General features: G+C 37.5%; 1 protein-coding gene and 2 long non-coding RNA genes across 3 annotated transcripts in view; 1 reads left to right on the forward strand and 2 right to left on the reverse strand.

The window, feature by feature from the left end:
• Positions 1-11,414, forward strand: part of LOC128508477 (butyrophilin-like protein 3) — a 36,521-nt gene extending 25,107 nt beyond the window's left edge. The window contains exons 5-8 of the mRNA XM_053479824.1: positions 9,485-9,568; positions 9,685-9,750; positions 10,002-10,028; positions 10,118-11,414. Of these exons, the coding sequence (XP_053335799.1) occupies positions 9,485-9,568; positions 9,685-9,750; positions 10,002-10,028; positions 10,118-10,647 (707 nt within the window). The 3' untranslated portion in view covers positions 10,648-11,414. The remainder of the gene's footprint in view (positions 1-9,484; positions 9,569-9,684; positions 9,751-10,001; positions 10,029-10,117) is intronic.
• A 4,111-nt stretch (positions 11,415-15,525) lies between these two features.
• On the reverse strand, positions 15,526-16,349 carry LOC128508816 (uncharacterized). The gene is made up of 3 exons (XR_008355960.1): positions 16,286-16,349; positions 15,670-15,727; positions 15,526-15,576 (listed from the first exon to the last, which is right to left on the reverse strand). It is a non-coding gene; the product is annotated as an uncharacterized LOC128508816 (long non-coding RNA).
• Positions 16,350-16,532: 183 nt separating this feature from the next.
• On the reverse strand, positions 16,533-17,017 carry LOC128508813 (uncharacterized). Its single transcript, XR_008355958.1, has 3 exons — positions 16,973-17,017; positions 16,745-16,864; positions 16,533-16,639 (listed from the first exon to the last, which is right to left on the reverse strand). It is a non-coding gene; the product is annotated as an uncharacterized LOC128508813 (long non-coding RNA).
• Positions 17,018-21,808: the final 4,791 nt, after the last annotated feature.

Consider the following 21,808-nt stretch of genomic DNA (forward strand, 5'->3'; position numbering starts at 1 on the left):
AGAAATAACTTTATATATAAAATAATTCTAACACAAATATAGAAGTGTGTTTAAAAAGAATAACGAATTTATGTTTAAATGTAATACAGAACAAAGAAAGTCTCACTTCTGTCTATGTTTACTGTTTCTCATCTCCTGGAGAATTCACTTCCACATTACTCACTGTAACAGAGTATTGTAGTATGGATATTGTGTCCTGCATGTGCACCTTATGGTGTCTTTTTGTCTTTTGTATAGTTCTTATTATAGTTTTGTTAATTTATGGTGTTAATAATAGTAATTAATATTCATTATCGTCTGGTAAAGATGTGTGTGTGTGTACACAGGATCAGCTGGTCTGGGTTTTGTTCAGACAGCACATTGTCTTTGCTATAGTAACTTTATTTAATTTTTTCTCCTCATGTTAAGACATATTGTTACACATATAATTTTAAATTTGTTATTTAGATTAAACTTGATGGATTTACATTTTACATAAAAAGACATAAACCTGAAAAAGCATATTTTCTTTTTAATGCTAAATTGTGAAGATAATGCAACATGAATGTGACATGGTTACGGACACTACAGTTGTTTTGCTTTTACAAAAAAAAAAAATTTAAGCAACATTTTTTACAGGTCATGTGCTTCCAAAAATTTCACCAATTTGAGTATCAATAATCATAAAGAAAATATGAATAATTTGTATTTTAAATGATTATAGTTTGAAGCTAAACAGTCGTAGAGCAAATATACATTTTTGGATCACATATATCATATAGCATATATATCATATATCTCCAAAAAGGCTAAAGAAACTTTTTAGTGAAGCAAGATTGGTCATTTCCATGTTGCTTAAACTGGCACACGCCAAAGAAGCTACTTTCTCTATAATAAAAATGAATAAAATCAGCACTAATACTGCATTTTGGCCACCGATTTACATTTATGTGCACTGTAACTGATAAATCTAATAAACTGGATGCAGTGCCGGTCCCAAGCCCAGATAAAACGGGAGGGTTGTGTGAGTAAGGGCATCCGGGATGAAACCTGTGCCAAGTTGTTGTGCGGATCGGACGGTCTGGTGTGGCGACCCCTCAACAGGAGAAGTCGAAAGACTAAAACTAACATAAATAATATCAGAGGTCCAATGTCTTATTTTACACATAAAATGTGTTTCTGCTTCTTCTCTTTACAGCTCGACCACTGAGATGGGTTTTACTGTTTCTATTCCCGTCTCTCAGTCATCAGGCTTCTTCTGGTCAGTCTGATTATTCATTACTCATTAAAGGTTGCCATAAAGATACTAAAACAAGGCATTTAGACTATACTTACTTTTAACAAATACTCACATAGACTCTATTAACTGTTCTTAAGCTCATAAGTAGTGATTTTTAATCTCTCCTCCAGAATATTTTTCACTGAAGGTTGAGTCTCCAGTCTCAGGGCTCCTCGGTTCCTCTGTGTCTCTGCCCTGTGCTGTCACCAACAACATGGATGTTCGACCCATGGAAGTGCGCTGGTACCGTTCCAATATGTATGACACCCCGGCTCTGTTCTACAAGGACGCACAGATCCAGAAGAGTCCTGTAGATGTTCAGTACCAGGGCAGAGTGTTCCTGTTAGGAGATCTGGAGAAAGGAGACGTCTCTGTGAAACTGGAGAACCTGATGCTAACAGATAGAGGAGACTATGTGTGTCATGTGAAAAGTGATATCTGGTTCGATAAGGCCACAGTGACCCTCAGACTGAGAGGTAACACTTAGTGCATCAATTTTTTTTAAAAATGAAATGTTCATCGTTGATCTGTTAAATTCTCTCTCTCTCTCTCTCTCTCTCTTTCTCTCTCTCTCAGTGGTGGGATCCACTCCTGTTTTCTCCATATGTGAAGCAGGAGAAGGGAAGGTGAATGTTAGCTGTCAGTCACATGGTTGGGTTCCTGAGCCGTCAATCACCTGGACAGATAAAGATGGAAGAGATCTGAAACATCTCAGTAACGACAAGTTCACCAACAGTAAGATCTACTCATCTACACTTACATTAAAGATCCTAAAAACAGAAATAACAAAGCACTTTTTATTATCCTCAGACTCTGTAGGGACTGTAGATGTGAGCTCGTGGCTGATTGTGTCTCCCTCTGAGTCTGAGTGGATCTCCTGCTCTGTGGGTTTGTCTGATCAGGAGAGAAAAGAAGACAGAATAATGTTACACGTCCCTGCACGTGACACAGGTAATTATTACTGAAATAAACCATTTCCATATGTAAGGATATGTGTACATGGTGGAACTGAAGAAAAGACTGATGATTATTTTGTGTTGATGTCTATGTGTGCAGAGTCGTTGACTGGATACATCATCATCATCATTCCCGTTCTTCTGGTGCTGTGTGTCGTCGGAATTGCAGTGTATTGTGTGCTACGTAAAAAAGGTGGGATATAAACATTGACTTAATAATATATGAGTCAGGAAACAAAACAGATGATAACTAGAAGTTGCTCTTTAAGACAGACACATGTATGTAGATGAGAACAGTATTAAGTGTAACAGTACGCCGTCCTGATGGAGCATCACTGAGCCCCTGATGGAGTCCAATAGACTATACAGGAAGTCTTGTCACACTGTAACTATACAGTCTCTGTAAATAGTAAAAGAGAGAAGAGCTGGAAGATGATTGCTGGAGCAGGTCTTTACCAGGTCTTTATCGGGTCTTTATCAGATCTTTATCAGGTCTTTGTGCTGTCTAATACAGGAGAGTTTTCTCTCTGCTGTAGGTCTGATTCTCTCCAGGAGAAAAGGGACAGAAAGTACAGGAGGTAGGTGCTGGGGTAAAATTCACTGAATTAATAAAATCCAGCTAAATGAGTGATAATAACAGAAGATTTATTTACATATAAAACAGCAGGAACTCAGTCAGAAACTGAACCTCTGAATAAAATCCGTGTGGAGAATCAGGATCAGACTGACGCTCCATCTACAGGTACAGTTCCTCACGCTGTGGTTGTAGGTTGGTCACATCTCCTCCTCTATACACTTCATACACTATGGAAGTATAACAGTGGCAAAATTCCTCAAAGCTAAATGTAAAATTAAGTGAACTCGACAAAAACTTGTTGCAATAAAAATGTTAGAATTTTTCTGTATTAAAATTTGAACTGAATGGAAAAAATCCTTACAGTATTTACAATGCTTGAAATTGTTGGCACTGCAGTTTATTGTAGTTGTACATGTCAAATGAAAATTAAATCATTTAAAATTCAATGCAAAAATATTAACCTTATCAAATAGCTCTTTAAAAATAGCACAGTAATCACTGGTAGATTGGTGGCTAAGACTATGGTCTGGAAGGTCCCAGGTTCAAACCCCACCACAACCAAGTTGCTCCTGTTGATTCCTTGAGCAAGGCCTTTAACTGCTTAGAGATAGAAATGTAAGTCGCTCTGGATAAGAGTGTCTGTCAAATTCTTAAAGGGAATAAAAAGGTAGAAAAAAAATTCAGGTCTTCACACCCAGATTTTACAGGAAGAGAATATCACCAAAAATGTATTGCTGATTACAGCACTGCGGTCCGTTCCAGAATATACTTTAGTCACAGTGTCAGTTAAGCATCAGAATGAACTCTGTTATTCACAAAACTCCCCCGATTACAAAAACGTAGATAAACGTAAACTGTGAATGGTTTAATGTTTAAATGTCATTTAAAATTTTTAATAACATGACAATCGATACTAAGAATATTTTATACAACACAATTGTTCTTTAAAGATGAAGTAAATATTTAATATGAATACACACAAGAAATGGAAAAGTGATCAGTTGTCTCAATGTCAACTTTACAAAAAATACAAACATTAATAAAAAATTAACCAGTGTCTTAAAAACTCAGATGGTGGATAAATACCATTAAATATTCTGAAGTGGGTTTCCTTTGCTTAAGGAGTCACTGGGAAGCCAATAGATTGTAGTATTTTAATAGTTGGTTTATCATAAGGTTGTGAGATATTGTTACAGTATAGTATAACCATGTCGAATATAATATGGAATTAAAACAAGAGCGGTGATTTTGTTGGGAAGCGTTGTTTTGAGGTTGCTACCATTAAACAGAACTGATGGAAGTTCTCATGATCCATCTGAGATGTTAGTAAAGCTGTTTGGTAAAGGTTTATGAAACTTTTCGGAATGGCTTTTAAGACACGTTCAAATTGCTCTTGTTCACAGTGTAAACTGAATCTAGAACAGAAACCACTGAACAAGCTCCCTTCCTCATTCATTAAGTGATGAACTGACCAAACACCTTTTTCAAACCAATCAAGAATGAGATTTATATCTGAATAGAATAACTCTATTGTTCCATATTGAGGTTTGGGTGAAGATATGATTTCTATTGTTCCATATTGAGGTTTGGGTGAAGATATGATTGTATAATAATTTCCAATATAACAAAACCTGTTGGTGAAGTGAAGATAATTTCACTGGTAGTCTGGAAACAGTAAAATCACATCTTTATAGGAAATCAATTCCACACAATCTAAACAGACTTTCCATGTTAGTTAAATAAACCAAAAATGTTTAAATCTCTCTACATTTATACCTCAAGCCTATTTTTGCATTTATTCCATCTGTCCCAGACATTATGTTTTTACATCCTGATCTCATCTTTAGATATGTTTATGCCTTAATATTTAACATGTGATTTAACTTCAATATTATACACAGTTTTAAGATGAGATTGATGGAAGTCCTTTATTCTTTGTCCTGATCCGTCTGGGTATAGAGTCAGACAGACGTCTGCAGTACTCTGGTGTCACTCACTCAGTCCATGCTGCTTGATCTCTTCCTGAATTTGTTCCTGGTTGCTTCATGTACAGAGATTTGCCACAGAAGGTGAAGGAATGAACCTGATCTTGTTACAGAAGGTGACGGTACATTACAGAGTGCAGGGGAAGGAAACCCATCACTCGTGTGTGAATGAAAGATCACTGGCTTCACTTTGAATGTAATGATTATGGCGGAGGAGAGGTTTAGTGAATAACAGAGTTTATTCTGAGCCTGAGACTTAGAAGTTCTGCATTCTGATCTGAAAGTCGTTCCTAAGAACTAGAGACTGCAGGAGGAGCAGGAAGGGTAGACCGGACCGCAGTAATCAGCAATACCTTCTTTGTAATAAACTCTAAGATTCAAAGATTCAAAGATTTTTATTAATTCCAGAGGGAAATTGCTTCCTGTAATGTGAAGATCTGGATTTTTTTTTCTGCCTGAATTTTAACACCTGACTTTTTGAAGAATAATAAAGATTGTATTTTTAAACAGCTATTTTATAGGTCAATATTTTTATCAATTATTTTTAAATTACATTAGCATTTGAAATATACAACCACAATACACTGCAGTGCCAACAATTTCAAGCATTGAAATGCTGTTAGGATTTTTCTATTCAGGTCAAATTACAAGAAAATTACAAGAAAAATTCAAACAATCTCATTGCAACATGTTTTCGTTCAGTTCGTGCAATTCAACATGTTATTTTGCTTTGAGGAATTTTGGCACTGTTTTACTTACACACACCCTCACACAATCACACACACCTGATTAACTTTATCATCTATTAATCCTCATTATCTTTATACTTATATTTTTATCTTGATATTTAAAGTCTGTCTCACTGAGACGTTTTGTTTATTTATGTAAATAGATATAGATCAAACGCCTGAGCAAAGTGCAAAAATACCACCAACAACTGCGTTTTACAGCAGTTTAAAACTCAAACTTTTAAACCTCTAAACCTGTTTCAGTCCTGACGAATTGAAAAACAGACACCTTGCAGTACAAATATGAGTTACAAAAGAACGTGCTGAATCCACCTCAAATCTCATATGAACTGCCACCAGTTCTAATCTCACATGTACATCCTCCATTTTAGAGACTGGACCGGCTGCCTCCACCACAAATACCACACCTGCTGCCTCCACCACAAATACCACACCTGCTGCCTCCATCACAAATACCACACCTGCTGTCCTAATCACAAATACCACATCTGCTGCCTCCATCACAAATACCTCACCTGCTGCCTCCATCACAAATACCACATCTGCTGCCTCCATCACAAATACCTCACCTGCTGCCTCCATCACAAATACCACACCTGCTGCCTCCACCACAAATACCACACCTGCTGCCTGCACCACAAATACCACACCTGCTGCCTCCATCACAAACACCACACCTGATGCCTCCACCACAAGTACCACACCTGATGCCTCCACCACAAATACCACACCTGATGCCTCCATCACAAATACCACACCTGCTGCCCTAATCTCAAATACCACACCTGTTGCCTCAATCACAAATACCACACCTGCTGCCTACATCACAAATACCACACCTGCTGCCCCCATCACAAATACCACACCTGCTGCCCCCATCACAAATACCACACCTGCTGCCCTTATCACAAATACCACACCTGCTGCCTCCACCACAAATACCAAACCTGCTGAGTCCATTACAAATCCCACACCTGCTGCCTCCACCACAAGTCACAGACCCACTGGACCCGTGTCAGAAAACAGTTACAGTAAGTTAATCATGACTGTAAATAATTAAGTAACAGTAGATAAACAGATGTAGAGAGAGGTACTGAGGAGAAACAAATCCCATTTGAATGATGTAATGTTAATTAACTGGTAATCAGTTACTGTGTTATCAGGATCTAAACCACTTTTAATAAAATTAATGAACCTCACTTTACAGCTATAACCAACCCGGACTGAAAGTGAGACCTGTCCGTGTGTGTGTGTGTGTGCTTATGTGTTTTAGGTTTGTTGTCACTTTTAGATGTTAAAAATTTCAGACCAAATGATTTAAAAATGACAACAGTGAGCATTAAAAACAATAAGGAGGTGCAGTGTGTTCTGTGATAAAAAAAAAAAGCTGTGATATAAAACTTGACGTAATAACATATAAACCAATATTACGAACATAGAAATACACATATAATGTACAATCGTGGCCAAAAGTTTTGAGAATTACATACTGTAAATATTGGAAATTGGAAAAGTTGCTGCTTAAGTTTTTATAATAGCAATTTGCATATACTCCAGAATGTTATAAAGAGTGATCAGATAAATTGCATAGTCCTTCTTTGCCATGGAAATTAACTTAATCCCCCAAATTTTTTTTTACTGCATTTCATTGCTGTCATTAAAGGACCTGCTGAGATCATTTCAGTAATCGTCTTGTTAACTCAGGTGAGAATGTTGACAAACACAAGGCTGGAGGTCATTATGAATGGCAGACTTGACATATTAAAAGGAGGGTGATGCTTGAAGTTATTGTTCTTCCATTGTTAACCATGGTGACCTGCAAAGTAATGCGTGCGCCATCATTGCGTTGCATAAAAATAGCTTCCCAAGCAAGGATCTTGTGGCTACTAAGATTGCACCTCAATCAACAATTTATAGGATCATCAAGCACTTCAAGAAAAGAGGTTCAATTCTTGTTAAGAAGGCTTCAGGGCGTCCAAGCAAGTCCAGCAAGCGCCAGGATCGTCTACTAAAGAGGATTCAGCTGCGGGATCGGAGTGCCACCAGTGCAGAGCTCGCTCAGGAATGGCAGCAGGCAGGTGTGAGCGCATCTGCACGCACAGTGAGGCGAAGACTTTTGGAAGATGGTCTGGTGTCAAATAGGGCAGCAAAGAAGCCACTTCTCTTCAAAAAAAAACATCAGGGACAGATTGATCTTCTGCAGAAAGTATGGTGAATGGACTGCTGAGGACTGGGGCAAAGTCATATTCTCTGATGAAGCCCCTTTCTGATTGTTTGGGGCATCTGGAAAAAGGCTTGTCCGGAGGTAAGCGCTACCATCAGTCCTGTGTCAACAGTAAAGCATTCTGAGACCATTAAAAACACAGCCATAAATAAAGAATGGTACCAAAACCCCCTCCAACAGCAACTTCTTCCAACAATCCAACAACAGTTTGGTGAAGAACAATGCATTTTCCAGCATTATGAAGCACCGTGCCATAAGGCAAAAGATAACTAAGTGGCTTGGGGACCAAAACGTTGAAATTTTGGGTCCATGGCCTGGAAACTCCCCAGATCTTAGTCCCATTGAGAACTTGTGGTCAATCCTCAAGAGGCTGGTGGACGAACAAATACCCACTAATTCTGACAAACTCAAAGAAGTGATTATGAAAAAATGGGTTGCTATCAGTCAGAATTTGGCCCAGAAGTTGATTGAGAGCATGCACAGGCGAATTGCAGAGGTCCTGAAAAAGAAGGGCCAACACTGCAAATAATGACTCTTTGCATAAATGTCATGTAATTGTCGATAAAAGCCTTTGAAACGTATGAAGTGCTTGTAATTATATTTCAGTACATCACAGAAACAACTGAAACAAAGATCTAAAAGCAGTTTAGCAGCAAACTTTGTGAAAACTAATGTTTGTGTCATTCTCAAAACTTTTGACCGTAATATTTTGTAATACCCACAATAAAAAGTTGCTCTTTAAGACAGACACATGTATGTAGATGAGAACAGTATTAAGTGTAACAGTACGCCGTCCTGATGGAGCATCACTGAGGCCCTGATGGAGTCCAATAGACTATACAGGAAGTCTTGTCACACTGTAACTATACAGTCTCTGTAGATAGTAAAAGAGAGAAGAGCTGAAAGATGAGGAGCAGGTCTTTATCAGGTCTTTATCAGGTCTTTATCAGGTCTTTATCAGGTCTTTGTGCTGTCTAATACAGGAGAGTTTTCTCTCTGCTGTAGGTCTGATTCGCTCCAGGAGAAAAAGGAAGACAGGAGGTAGGTGCTGGGGTAAAATTCACTGAATTAATAAAATCCAGCTAAATGAGTGATAATAACAGAAGATTTATTTACATATAAAACAGCAGGAACTCAGTCAGAAACTGAACCTCTGAATAAAATCCGTGTGGAGAATCAGGATCCGACTGACGCTCCATCTACAGGTACAGTTCCTCACGCTGTGGTTGTAGGTTGGTCACATCTCCTCATCTATACACTTCATACACACACCTGATCAACACATTACATTCTAAAATATCTAAACTTTCACTTTATAAAATGTTCTATTTATTCTTTCTTTATATAAATAGATATACTGTAGAACAAAAGTGCAAAAATACCACCAACAGTGTCTTAATAAACCTCTAATGATCTTATAAAATGTATAATCCTTAAAGGTTCTTCAGGTGTGTATTTAAGAGAAAGGTTCTGTGGAAAGAAAATACAAAAGAATATTTTTTTTTCAAGTAAATAGGTTTCTATTAAAAGTATTTCAGAAAGCTTCATTATGTAATAAATCCTAAAGGAGCCTTTTTGTATTTTATTAATTTATAATAACAGTGAATTAGTTGGTAGGGTTTAAAGAATTCCAGTTAAACTGTAGTAGTTCCTCCATCTCTTCTCCTGAGACACAAAACCAGTAAAAGGTTCGTCCTAGAAAATCTCTAACTGTGTTTCTATTAATTCTCTATAGTGTGTGTGAGAGCAGAGGTCAGTCAGCAGGAATCATCTGAACATCAGAATCCTGAAACACTGGAAGATAAAACACACCTTCCAGGTACAGATACATGAGTGTAGATAAATGGAGTTCCAGAAGAACACCTGCTGCCTCCACCTCACATCTCATCCACACTATCACCAGTTCTAATCTCACACTTACTGCCTCCATTTCAGAGACTGGACCTGCTGACTCCACCTCAGATAACAGACCCACTCTCACCACGTCAGAGATCAGTTACAGTAAGTTACATATTACTGTAAATATTTAAGGAACAGTAGATGAACAGACATAAAGTGAGATGAACTAAACCACAGAAGACGTCTATGGATAAAAATAATAAACCTTACACTACAGATAGAACTAACTCAGAAGGAACCGGAACACCAGTGTGTGTGTGTGTGTGTGTGTGTGTGTGTGTGTGTTTATTCCCTTTTTCTGACTTTATAAACTCATCACTGTACTTTACTGTTATTTATTATTTTTCTAACAGATTTAGACCAAGTGAAACAATACAAAGGTGAGAAATAAATTCAGTTGAACATTACTGTATTCCTGTAAGTGTGAAGTGTAAAATAATAATAACAAAAATCTCATTTATTTCTGCAGTGAACATCAGCATCGACCCAGAGGAAACTCCAGAGTCTCTAATATACGAGGGAAAGGAAGTAAGGAGCTCTGCTGCGTTCCCTCACTGGGACATTAACAATCCTGATGATGATAAAATCTTCACTCTGTGTAAAGAGAGGTTTCAGGCTGGTAAACATTACTGGGAGGTGAAAGTGAGAGAGTCACAGAAAACAGTAAAACTCTCCTGGTTTGTTGGTGTAGCGAGTGATGAAGCTGAGAAAGAGTACAGCGTCGAGTTTACACCACAGGATGGGTTCTGGGTTCTCTGTTATGAAAGAGGAAAAGGAGTTTATATCAGAGATCAAACAGAACTGATTTCACTCCCAGACGTTAATAAAGAGCTGACAGCAGTGGGAGTGTTTTTAGACTGTGATACACACACACTGTCATTTTATAATATTAATACACACTCACACATCTACACTTTCACTAATGTGGACGTCAGAACATCACTGCGTCCTCTGATCAGCCCTGGAGTCAGAGACGCTCATCCTGTATGGATTATTTAGGAGAATAAAGACATCTGTAATATGATGATGTGTGAGTTTATAATGTATTTATATAAAGTGTGTATACATACTGTACATAACACACTCCTAATTAAAACCAGACAGGAAAAAGGAGAGATTTGGACTTTAAGTGAGGGACATGATGTCCACACCGAGTGTCTCACTATTACTGCTAAACTGCAGCTGGACTTCTGATGGCTGGGACTCTTATATCGCTTATTGTGCCGCGTCACCTGGATTATCTGCACATGTTCATTTACTGTTGTCTCATTTTATTGTGACTTTAAACACAGAAAATAAGACGTGTGGAAAGGATTTGTTTGTAAAGTTCATATAATGAGGTTTATAAGTCATGTGTTTAATACATGGAGCAACTGAATATTTTAATATGAATGGAGTAAATCACTGTAACAGAAGAACATTATCATTTAAAAAGTCTCTTTTTAGTGACCACACCCTGTACACCCCCCTACACATTTATATTAGATACGGGACGTTTGGGTCCACTGGACAAATAAAAGTGTGAAAATTGTAGGTCCTGTGTACCTTCACTCTGTTCTCCTCCTTATGCACACTTATATATCTACTTCATATTAAAAATTTTATAGCACATTAGCAAACTACACATTAATAAATCATAGTAAAATCACACCTAATCTACAGGTAGATTTCCACAAATATCTTAAGTACACTAAAACCTATTTTTTCCTTTTATATATTTAGTATATATTATATACAGGACCCAGATAGCACAGGTACGTCGCGAAGACGTCTGCTAATACATGTTAAGTTGTTGAATTTCATGCAAATACAACATGATTTATTCATGTTTATCTTGGAAACATGAAATTATTATGTACAAAACACATAAAGAGTGTATCATCTGGTAAACATTGCGTTGGTTTTTTATAGTCGTATTTTAATCGTCTGTAGGTCGCGTGTTTGAGCTGTTAAATGATACATCGTCTTTGCATCTATACGACGTCTATACGACGTATCTTTATCATCCGAAATTTGCTGGTATGTGGACGGGAAATATATATATATATACTCTATAGGAGTTCTCTATAAGAAACGTCCTCTGACTTTCAACTGTTTTTACTTTCAGTAAACTTACTGTGTAAATATTTGTATAAACACTAAAAGAGTCAACACCATAAGACATAAACTAAAAATGTTTCCCAATGTGTCCCTGAATGAAGGGAGGCTCAAAATCTAAAGTACCAGTCAGTATCTGGTGGCCACCAGCTGCTTGAAGTACTGCAGTGCATCTCCTCCTCATGGACTGCCTATTGTGGACAGTCTGAGCACTGATGGAGGGATCGTGTGTTTCTGGTGTGACTCGGGCAGTTGTCCTGGCCATCCTGTACCTGTCACGCAGGTGTGATATTCGGATATCTTTCTTTGGGTGTTTTTCACAGTTGGTAGACAAGTCTCTTTAGTGTCCTGCGTTTTTAGAACTGTGACCTTAAATGCCTACTTTCTGTAAGCTGTTAAGGTCTTAACGACCATTTCACAGGTGCATGTTAATTAATTGATTATGGTTAATTGAACATGCATGGAAAACATTGTTTAAACCCTTTACAATGAAGATCTGTAAAGTTATTTGGATTTTTTACAACATTATTGTTGAAATACACAGTCCTGTAAAAGGGGCATTTCTTTTTTTGCTGAGTATATAAATACAGTGGAACCTCGTATTACGAATAATGCGGTTTACGAGTGTTCCGCAAGACGAGCAACGTCTCAATTATTTTACTTGAAAAACGAGCATTGTCTTAGTTTACGAGCACAGAGTATCATGTTTCACGCATGCGGTCTTGTTTTAACACCAAGCGTCACGTCATCACAAGTGAGCCAACGTTTTTTCTCTCTCTTGCAGCGGAATTGTAGGTAATCGTCTCTCCTGCTGGGTGAATACACACACATACATTAAAGGAGAGACTGTTTTTAAAACCGTTTAAAAATTAGCAAGGAACATCGCTAGTCACACTCGCGTGAGCGCATACTAACGGGATCACTACTGTAAAGTAAAACAACAACAACCACAAAAAAAAAAATTAAACAGCTCCTCAACTGTGAAAACAGTCACGACAGAGAGTTTGTGTGTTTGTTTGGCAACCTGAGAGGAGGGGAGCCGAAACCTATGGTCTCCCCTGCTGGGTCTTAGTGCTTGCAGACTTTTTGGGTGTGTGTGTGTGTGTCTGTGTAAGGCAGAGAGTTTGTGTGTTTGTTTGGCAACCTGAGAGAAGTGTGACCCAATCAGCATCAGGGGCGGGTCTATACTGTGGGGCGGGATTGTGTGGGGAGTGACGTCAGTCGCAGTCGCCGACCAAGAAGGGGGAATTTGAGCGATGGAGGTGAACCAAGATTATCTCATTTGTTTATCAAGAAATAAACACACAAAAATGACAAATCGCATATTTTCTTACTCTGAAGTGGACAGAGAAGCTTTTACAAATAAATATATTGTTTTAGATCTTCTCCTGTTACAGCCTGCTGGAGCTAAATCTGTCAGAAACGCTGCTTAGCGGCGCTTTATAGCGATGGAGTCACTAAGGGACCGTCTAACAAGTGCATGACCAAGACTCAAACGTTGAAGTGCCGATGTTATGCGCAAAAATGTCCCCCAGCCATCCGCGTAGCTAAAAATCCCTAAACCGTTTCCCATTAATTTTCAATGGTAGTGCAAAACCAGTACGGATGCAATATACTTCCGGCCGCCGGTGGCCGCTGCGGAGCCCGCTGGCGTCTGTTCTGCGCGCTGATTGGTCGAGCCCCCTGAGAAAAAACCCTAAACCTTTACCCATTCATTTTCAACTGTAGTGTTAAACCACTACAGATGTAATATACTTTCGGCCGCCGGTGGCGATGTGTGGCCTCTGGCGTCGTTCTGCGCGCTGATTCAAGTACCCCTGTCTGCGAGAAGCCCCCTTCTGCAGCCTGCAGATCGGGGCGGGGCTGATTCTTATTGGTTGTAAGTAAATTAATGACATCGACGCAACTTTTCTCCCACAACTCCTCTCATTGGTTAGTAAAATGTATTGAAATCGCTGCCACGATAAACAGGAAATGCAGTTGGAAACAATACTTATGAATTATACATTTTATACAAACGCTGAATCCTTTGCTCATTTATTCAGCTTTCAGATGAGTACAAATCTCAATTAAGTTTTTTTAAAATGTACGTTATGGCAGGTTTGTGGTTTAAGGTTACATATATTTACAAGCAAGACTTCCGCTTTTTAGTTCTCCCATTTCTGGCAATCCGTGACGGTAAAAATGTCAACCAATCGAGTTTATTTACAGCTTTTTTTTATATTGTTAATAAAATACATAAATGTGGAATATTCTCACCACTATCCTTATGTTATTAAATTAATAAATAGAAAATAGTTGTTAAACATCAGAAGTGTTTATAAATACAAACATTTATGACACATGAATGAATGATGATGACAAATGAATGAATTTCACTTTTATTTATTGAAAATGCTACTGTTTACAGTTTCAGCAAAGTATTAATTCTCCCTCCCCATTTAATAATGGCACATGAAACAGCAGTCTGGGTCCTCAGTGCCATCATAAAATCCTCTGAGGCAACCACGTTTCCCATTGCCGCAATAACCGAAGCAGGTCTTGAATAACGTTTTGCATATTTTGCATTCTTTAATTTCAAAAGGCACCCGTAATTCAGCCCTTGATGTTTCACTCCAACTTTTCCAGTTCACTACACCTGTAGCCAAAAACACACACACAAAGCAGAACTTATCTAGGATTGTTAGCCATGATACAGCTTTAAAAATACAATAAGCAAAATTACATAAAAAAAAACGGACAGATGCTTACTGTCAAGCCATGCATAGTGTGATTCTGTCTGAACTCGGTCCTGTTCACAATTGCACTAAAGCAACTGCAAGTACAGTAAGTGAAATATTCATGTAGGCAGCATCTCCATCCTGTAGCACTACTTCCAAGAGTATGATCTCCAGGATCTCCATGGGTAGCTGGAAAGTATATGGAAAACTTCATTTGCTTGAATGAAACAGGAGAGTATTCCAGCACTTAAGAGACTTACATACAAAAGTTGCAACTCAGGAGTCATGATTGCCTTTTGTGCCTAAAGAGGATAGCAGAGAAGACATGTAATTCTACACATGTTAAGAGAATACGACAAAAAAAGTCATATTACTGTAAGTGTAATTAAATTACATTATTTTCAGTTTGCCTCTTGAGTCTCTTTGTTGCTCGTCTTTCTTCTTCAGACCTGTAATGAAATGTAGTAAAGGAGAGGTGTGTTATTATTATTTTAAAAACTTTTATTTACATAATAAAAAGTGCTACACATTTAAAATTAAAAATTGAATGATTCCCATTAAACAGACAAAAGTTACTCTCTTTGTGCTTTTGTTCATGACCCTAAATAGATTAAAAACAAGCAATTATGCATATCGCAATATGTACATTTACAATTTCTTTAATCATTTTATAGTATATTGCACAGGCCTAGTACTGTATGTATAATATAAAAGCGCATCTCAGCAAAAAATTTAGTACTAGTTTAAAAAATTTAGAGAAATAAAGAAAAGACAATAAACCTCAAGGTGAAATTCTCCAAAAGCAGCAAACACCACCATCTCCTAATACCAGGCATGTCTGTCTGAGGGGGAAAAATTTTTTTTTATATATTTATATATACTTTCTAATTACTTTTTAATTATATGGCAGATATACATTACAGTTTTTACTTACCTCTGTAAAATCAAAGTTCCCTGCGGTTGCAAAGCTCAGGGAATACTGAAATTGTAAACATTACAAATACATTTGTTCTATACTGGATCAAAATCTAGTAAGAAAACATCAGCTCTATAAACTTACCATAAGGACAAAAATGCCACAGTTGTTGCTTAAATGTTGTCGTGGAAGGCCCTGTTGATGTAGCCATGAACACAGTTAATCCACCTTGAAAAACAAATTATTTAAAATGCTTTTACATTTATTTTTTCAAATGAATATTGGTACCATATCGTTGACACAGTATTCATGCCAAGGCCCAGGAGAAATGATCTGTGCAATATTTCTGTGATGAGAAAGACAAAACAAATCATTACTTAAAAAAAAATAATACACATGGTTAGGAACAAACAGTCTATTTACAAATGTGGTAAAGAACAACCACAATCTTATAAAAACGTGGTTATGAACGACCACAACCTCTCAAAACAGTGCAGTATAAAACCTGTAGATTTGCACATTATTCTTCCTGACTGAATATTTCACCATGCAGAGGATCAAGGAAATAAATGTCATGCTTTCCCGGATTTATAATCTGTTAAGTATGTGACGATACATTCACCAGACAACAAGATGACAACAGCAGTTTATAAATCAAAAAGTAGATGAGAATACATTTTTAGAATTTTAAGGAAAATATTCCATTTTTTACTGCAAAACACTTACTTTGTGTAGATATGCTTAAATCTGAACTAAGGATGCATTCCTGTAATATCACACATGGACACAGTTCAATATATTGACAGAAAGAATAATTGTTTACATACAGCACAAATTCAGGCAGAAGCAGACATACAGTAAGTAAATCACAAGTTAAACAGGTTAAAGATTAAGAATTACTTACACAAATCATCCAATGTCCTGGTACCCATGTTGGGAAGATAAACCAGTCAATGTTTGTATCCAGCTTTAAAAAAATAATATTGGTCATGACCAAAACTCAGAAAAGGTGTCAGGATTTTAAAAAAGTGACGAATACATACAGGCAAGTGTAAAAGTTGCTCTTCAAGCATCCTATTTGGCCATGTAGCAACTTGATATGAATTGGCACAAAAAACATTTACATTCTTTATTGAAAAAATAGAACATACTTTAAGCTATCCCTTTAAGCAGCTTAATCAATCTGAGCACAAAATACAGACTCTATCACCTGTGATTTTGCTATGGTCTCTAGCACTTTAAGGCAACAGTTGAGAACCTGTAATTAAAGAAAAGAAATTAAATAAAATACAAATAACGGAAACTCAACATAAACAGCATTGATCAATTCGATATGGAAATATTATGTGTCTTAGCTGTTTACCGTTCCCTCTATGTCTTTTTCCAGGCCTAGAGAGCACAGGTCTGATCGTGTTAGGGTTATGTTGTATACAGTTGTGAGTTGCTCATCTGGAAACTTTCTGACATCCAAAGCATTATTAAGCTAGGATTCAAAAAAAAAAAAAGAAAAAACAAAACCACCAAAATAAAATAAAAAAACTTACGTGGATCAACTGTATTTTGCAAAATAAAATTTCTGAATGTAACTTACCAACTGCTGTTGCCCCAGATTTGGCATAGATCCCCAAAATGTTCTGCTTTAACAGAGTTCAGGCTTGTTACATTACATTGGCTGCAAGTTACAGTCCTTCTTGCTGAGCGTTTTGGGAGGAATGCAGGTGACTGAGGCTGAGTCTGCTGGACGCAGGACGACTGAGGATGGGGTGATGTGGAAGAATGGCTGCCAATGTGCTTCAGTAAATCTGCCCGAGTTAACACAGTCAGTGAACAATAGCAGCAGTGAAAGTGGGATTTTGCCCGACATTTCAAACTGCATTTTATGATGATGAAATCAGAAATAAAAACCAAACAAAAACAATAGTCATTACTATATATTTGTAGATAATTGTCTATACTAAACTTAATTTGTCTTTCACTCCGGCCTGTGGACAGTCAAATAACAAGCAAATTTATTTGCGATTAAATGAAAGGTCCTTGATCAATGAAGTAGGGCTGCACCAATCATCGGTCAATATAATGCCTTAAAATAAAACAAACACTCCATTACAAATTCAGACATACATAATCATGCACAGAGCATTACTGCCCGGTTTGGTACCATAGTAATCAAGTAAAGTGACAAAAGCAAAATTGTTTAACTCACCATCGTAGTGCACTGCCAACTGGAAATGTTTTTTTATGTGGTAGTACACCAACTGTGGCATACTGGTGTATGAGCAGAAAGTCTTTTAAAGGGGTCATACAGGCCTACGTGCACTTTTTTAAGCTGTTTGGACTGAACTGTGTGTTAGGAGAGTGCGTACACAACCACTCTACGATGATAAAGAGCCGCCCAGTGGTTTTCTTTTCATTTATTACAGTAACATCCCCCTTCTGAAATCAGGCCAATCACAAATGCCTGTCGATGTGACGCCACACCACAAGAGGCCGCTCCTACACTAGTTGATTGACACTGGTGTTTTAGCAAAGACCCGCCCCGAGTGAGAAGAAGCTGTCGGCCATTGTTTTTCGCCGCTGGAGCAAAATGGCGCCTAAGCGAGTGTGGTGTACAGTTGTTGGGTGTAATAGCGAACACAGCAGTCGTCATTCACTACCTAGGGTTAGTGACCTAGGGTACCTACCTAGTGTTAGGTATCTGAGCCACTGAGGACGCAGTGGCTGAATTTAGTTTTTAAAGCTAACGTCCCCGCTGATTTACCTAAATGCGTTCATGTTTGCGATAATCAATTTTTCACCAGACTGCTTTATAAACGCGGGTCAATATAAAGCAGGTTTTACTAGGAAGCTGCTCCTAAAAATCGGATCTGTACTAACGCTTCGTGTTCCTGCTTCATCTTCACCAGGCTCGGTGAGTGTGATTTATTTTACTATGACTCTTTGCAGATCGCCTTTTCTAATAATCACAATGAATGCGGAGTGTAAGTTAACTTATACTCTCATAGAACATGGTTATGGCTTCTTCTCTGTGTACATCCATCTCTATATAATCCCTAATTGCCCGTTTATAATAAACAATGCATTAAGGTGATTGTCTAGTTGCAAACTGTGTAGGTAGTCGGAAAACTATAAAAAACGCTATATAAACACGGAAAACGCTAAATTTTTACATTACAGATAATGTGTGTTTGTTCTATAAAAGGAAACCTAGACAGTTAGAATTAGATAGTGCACACAGTAAAAGTACCTGTACTGATATTTAATCTTTATAATATTTGTTCTCCACTGAGCATTTATATAACATGTTATAAAAACTATGCTTGCTTGTGATGCTTAATTAAGCAAAATATTTTGCACAAAACAAGTTTGAATCCATGTATTTTAAATTAATAACTGATCAGTATGTCTATTATGAAATGTGCATGCCTATGTAGTCTTTATTTCATTATTATTTTTCCATGTTTCGACATCGACTGCCAGAGAAGGTCCAGGCATCAGGACCTGAAAGAGCTGTCGAACCAAAAGTCCTCCTGCGCTGGGACCACGAATGATTTTCCCAAACTAAATCTTCAATTAAATCTCTCCTTCTCATCCCATACACACGGGTTACACTGGAATGGCAGGGAAGCAGATTACTGAAAGGTATTTTCTTTGTACAAGAATCTGTAGAATTATGGAGAAGGAAGGATCTGGGCATGGAGAAGGAGATAAAATGGAGAGAATTTCAGGACTATACATTCAATGAGATGAAAAGACATAGATGGGAAAAGACAGAAATGATAATGTGAGAAAGGGGGAGACTGACGTGGAAAGCCGCAAAAATGCTTCAATTTCATTGGCTGTCACTGAGTGTCAGCTATTCACGACTGGCCACACTGTACTTGTCATGGATGCTACCAAAAAGCAAGGCAGGCCATGAGTGAAGTGCCTTGAATCTGTTTTTCTCATGCCCCTACATAACTCCTCCTTTTCTCTGTAAAATGTATTTATACAGAATACATCAAGTTCATTGTCAATTATGGCTTAATGTTAATAGTAATGCTTTTGGAAGCAAAATATTTTACTTATGTATTTCAATTACATTACAGTATTAGGAGAGATTCATCTTACCCTTTCCGTCTGCACTCTGTTAGGGATTCAGCAGCCCAAGCATCCACAGAACTCTGAAGTTTAGTAAAATCATCGCAGCTAGGTAGATAAAATATTATATATTAATTAAATTTCATGTTAATGTTTCCATTTTTTAAATAATTGTCAAAACAGAATATCAATCTTTTTTTGGCAAAACTATTTCTTTAAATCAATTTTAATTGTATAAAATATCTTAAATAAAAATGTACTTACACAAGCTCTACAACATTTGATTTTTTCTGCAGTTTTGACACTGGACATGTCTGAGACGAGCAAGTTGTCTCCCATTGTGTTGTTGGAGGTATTCAAGGCGGCAGGCGATGAAGTCCTCTTCTGTTCCAAAGGAATCCCAATATTATCCCAATCCCAGGGGTATAGTACCTGTGTAGCGCACCAGCAAATTTACCAGTTCAGGGCAGTAATTTGCATTTGCAGCACATTAATTTCCATCTTCTTCATCACTGGGTTTTTTCTTATTAGGATAATCGAAAATGTTGGCCAGTACTTTAACAAATGGGGAGCTTTTCTGTACTCCAACTTCCTCTTCTTCACATGGCTCTTTTTACTAATGTCTTGCTCAGAAGTAAAAGATTGGTCTGTTGACTGTCTTGCAATAACATTCTGGAGGGCACCAACATTCTGCTTGTACAGTTCTGTCACCTTTTTGGCCAAGAAAACATCAACAATCATGTGAAGAACTGATTTTATTTTATCAAGCAAATCTGCATTTAGAAGCAGTCCGAAAGAGTACAAAAACAGCTCTTTGGTAGATTTCTTTGTCTTTGAAGACACTTCTTAAAGTAGTCCTGAATGTTACACTTATTAAATGCTTGGTTGACTGCATAGACCATGGCCCAGCTAAAATCAGTCTCAACCTTTTGGGATTGCAGCTGAGTTCTAGATGTACGGGAGAAATCTCACCCTAGACATGCTATCCAGTTGTAAATTGTTGGAGTGCTTTGGTCAGAGCTAAGCATCTCTGCAACTGGAACTGTAGTTTGTGTTGATTGTAACAAAATGCACATTGTATAATAGAGAACATTATTCTGACAATTAGGTGGTCTTGACACAACTGATCCTGTGGCATCAAGGTAAAGCAGGCATCTTTTAGAGTTTTGTAGTTCTCTCAGAAGATGGAGTTGTGCATCAGTGTACATGTGGACTATAAAAGGTGAAACACTTACTAATTGCTATGCTTTACTAAGTGCTATGCTTTGTGATTGCTGGAGGTTTGGATACATCTTGACCACTTTGAATCTCAATGCACTCCATGTATTGGTTTGTATTACAGCGATTTGCTAGTTTTTTCTCACTTGAAATTCTTTGAAGCACAGAAATTGATGGTATATCTGACATATTGCCATGTGTCACCTTGCTCTCATCTGCATGTGCAATTTTCTTTGTTCCTAAATGCATTGGTGAAAATTCACAAAGTTCTTAATGCCTCCCGCTCTTGATACTTTGAGTGTCTCCTGTGGTGCTCTCCTTGAGGGTGGTGAATACTTCCCTGCACCTGTACACTTACTGTTACTCCACAGTTATTCTTTTTGGGCCTTTTATGTATGATAAGTACATATTTTGTACATCCTGGGGATTTACATTCTGCTTTTCCTCGCCAGTAAGGACAAACTTTTTTTCTTGAAAGAGAATGTTCAACTCTGTTATACTTAAAAGACAAAACACAATACTTGTTTACTTCTGAAATTTTACTGGCCATCAGATTTGTCCATCCATCCTTCAGTACCTCATAACTGTGTGTTCCATCTGGTTTAATTGTCTCCCATTCGGTTCTAGAGATGGAAATTGTACATTTTGGGGGGCATTTTAGTGTGGTCTCTTGTTGACTGTTATTATCATTGTTGCTTTCATCATTATTTTCATCACTGTCATCTTTAAGATCCTTTTTATCACCATGTCCTATATGTCAGCATATATCAGAAATGTCAACTTTGTCTTTTATAGATGTTTGAAATAACTGCCTCTTCAAAGTCACTGGAGGCTTATCTGCAAACCTTTTTTTTTTTTTTTTTTTTTTTGATTAGCTTAGTATTCTGGACAGTACCATGGGGACATTATTCTGATATCCTCTATGCTCTCATATCCTACACATACAGGATGAAACCAGTCTTTACAGCCATCACACTGACCATATGGCTCACTTGGGTCATTTCTTGCTTTGCAAACACAAAAAACTTGCTCTTCATCCTCATAGTCAAAACGCCCACTAGTGGGACAATATTCTTTGCAATCCTTTTCTACGGGAAAGGTTGTTTCTTTTGCTCTCGTCTTTAAATGCCGT

The sequence above is a fragment of the Clarias gariepinus genome, chromosome 20, assembly GCF_024256425.1.
Source record: "Clarias gariepinus isolate MV-2021 ecotype Netherlands chromosome 20, CGAR_prim_01v2, whole genome shotgun sequence".
NCBI lineage: Eukaryota > Metazoa > Chordata > Actinopteri > Siluriformes > Clariidae > Clarias > Clarias gariepinus.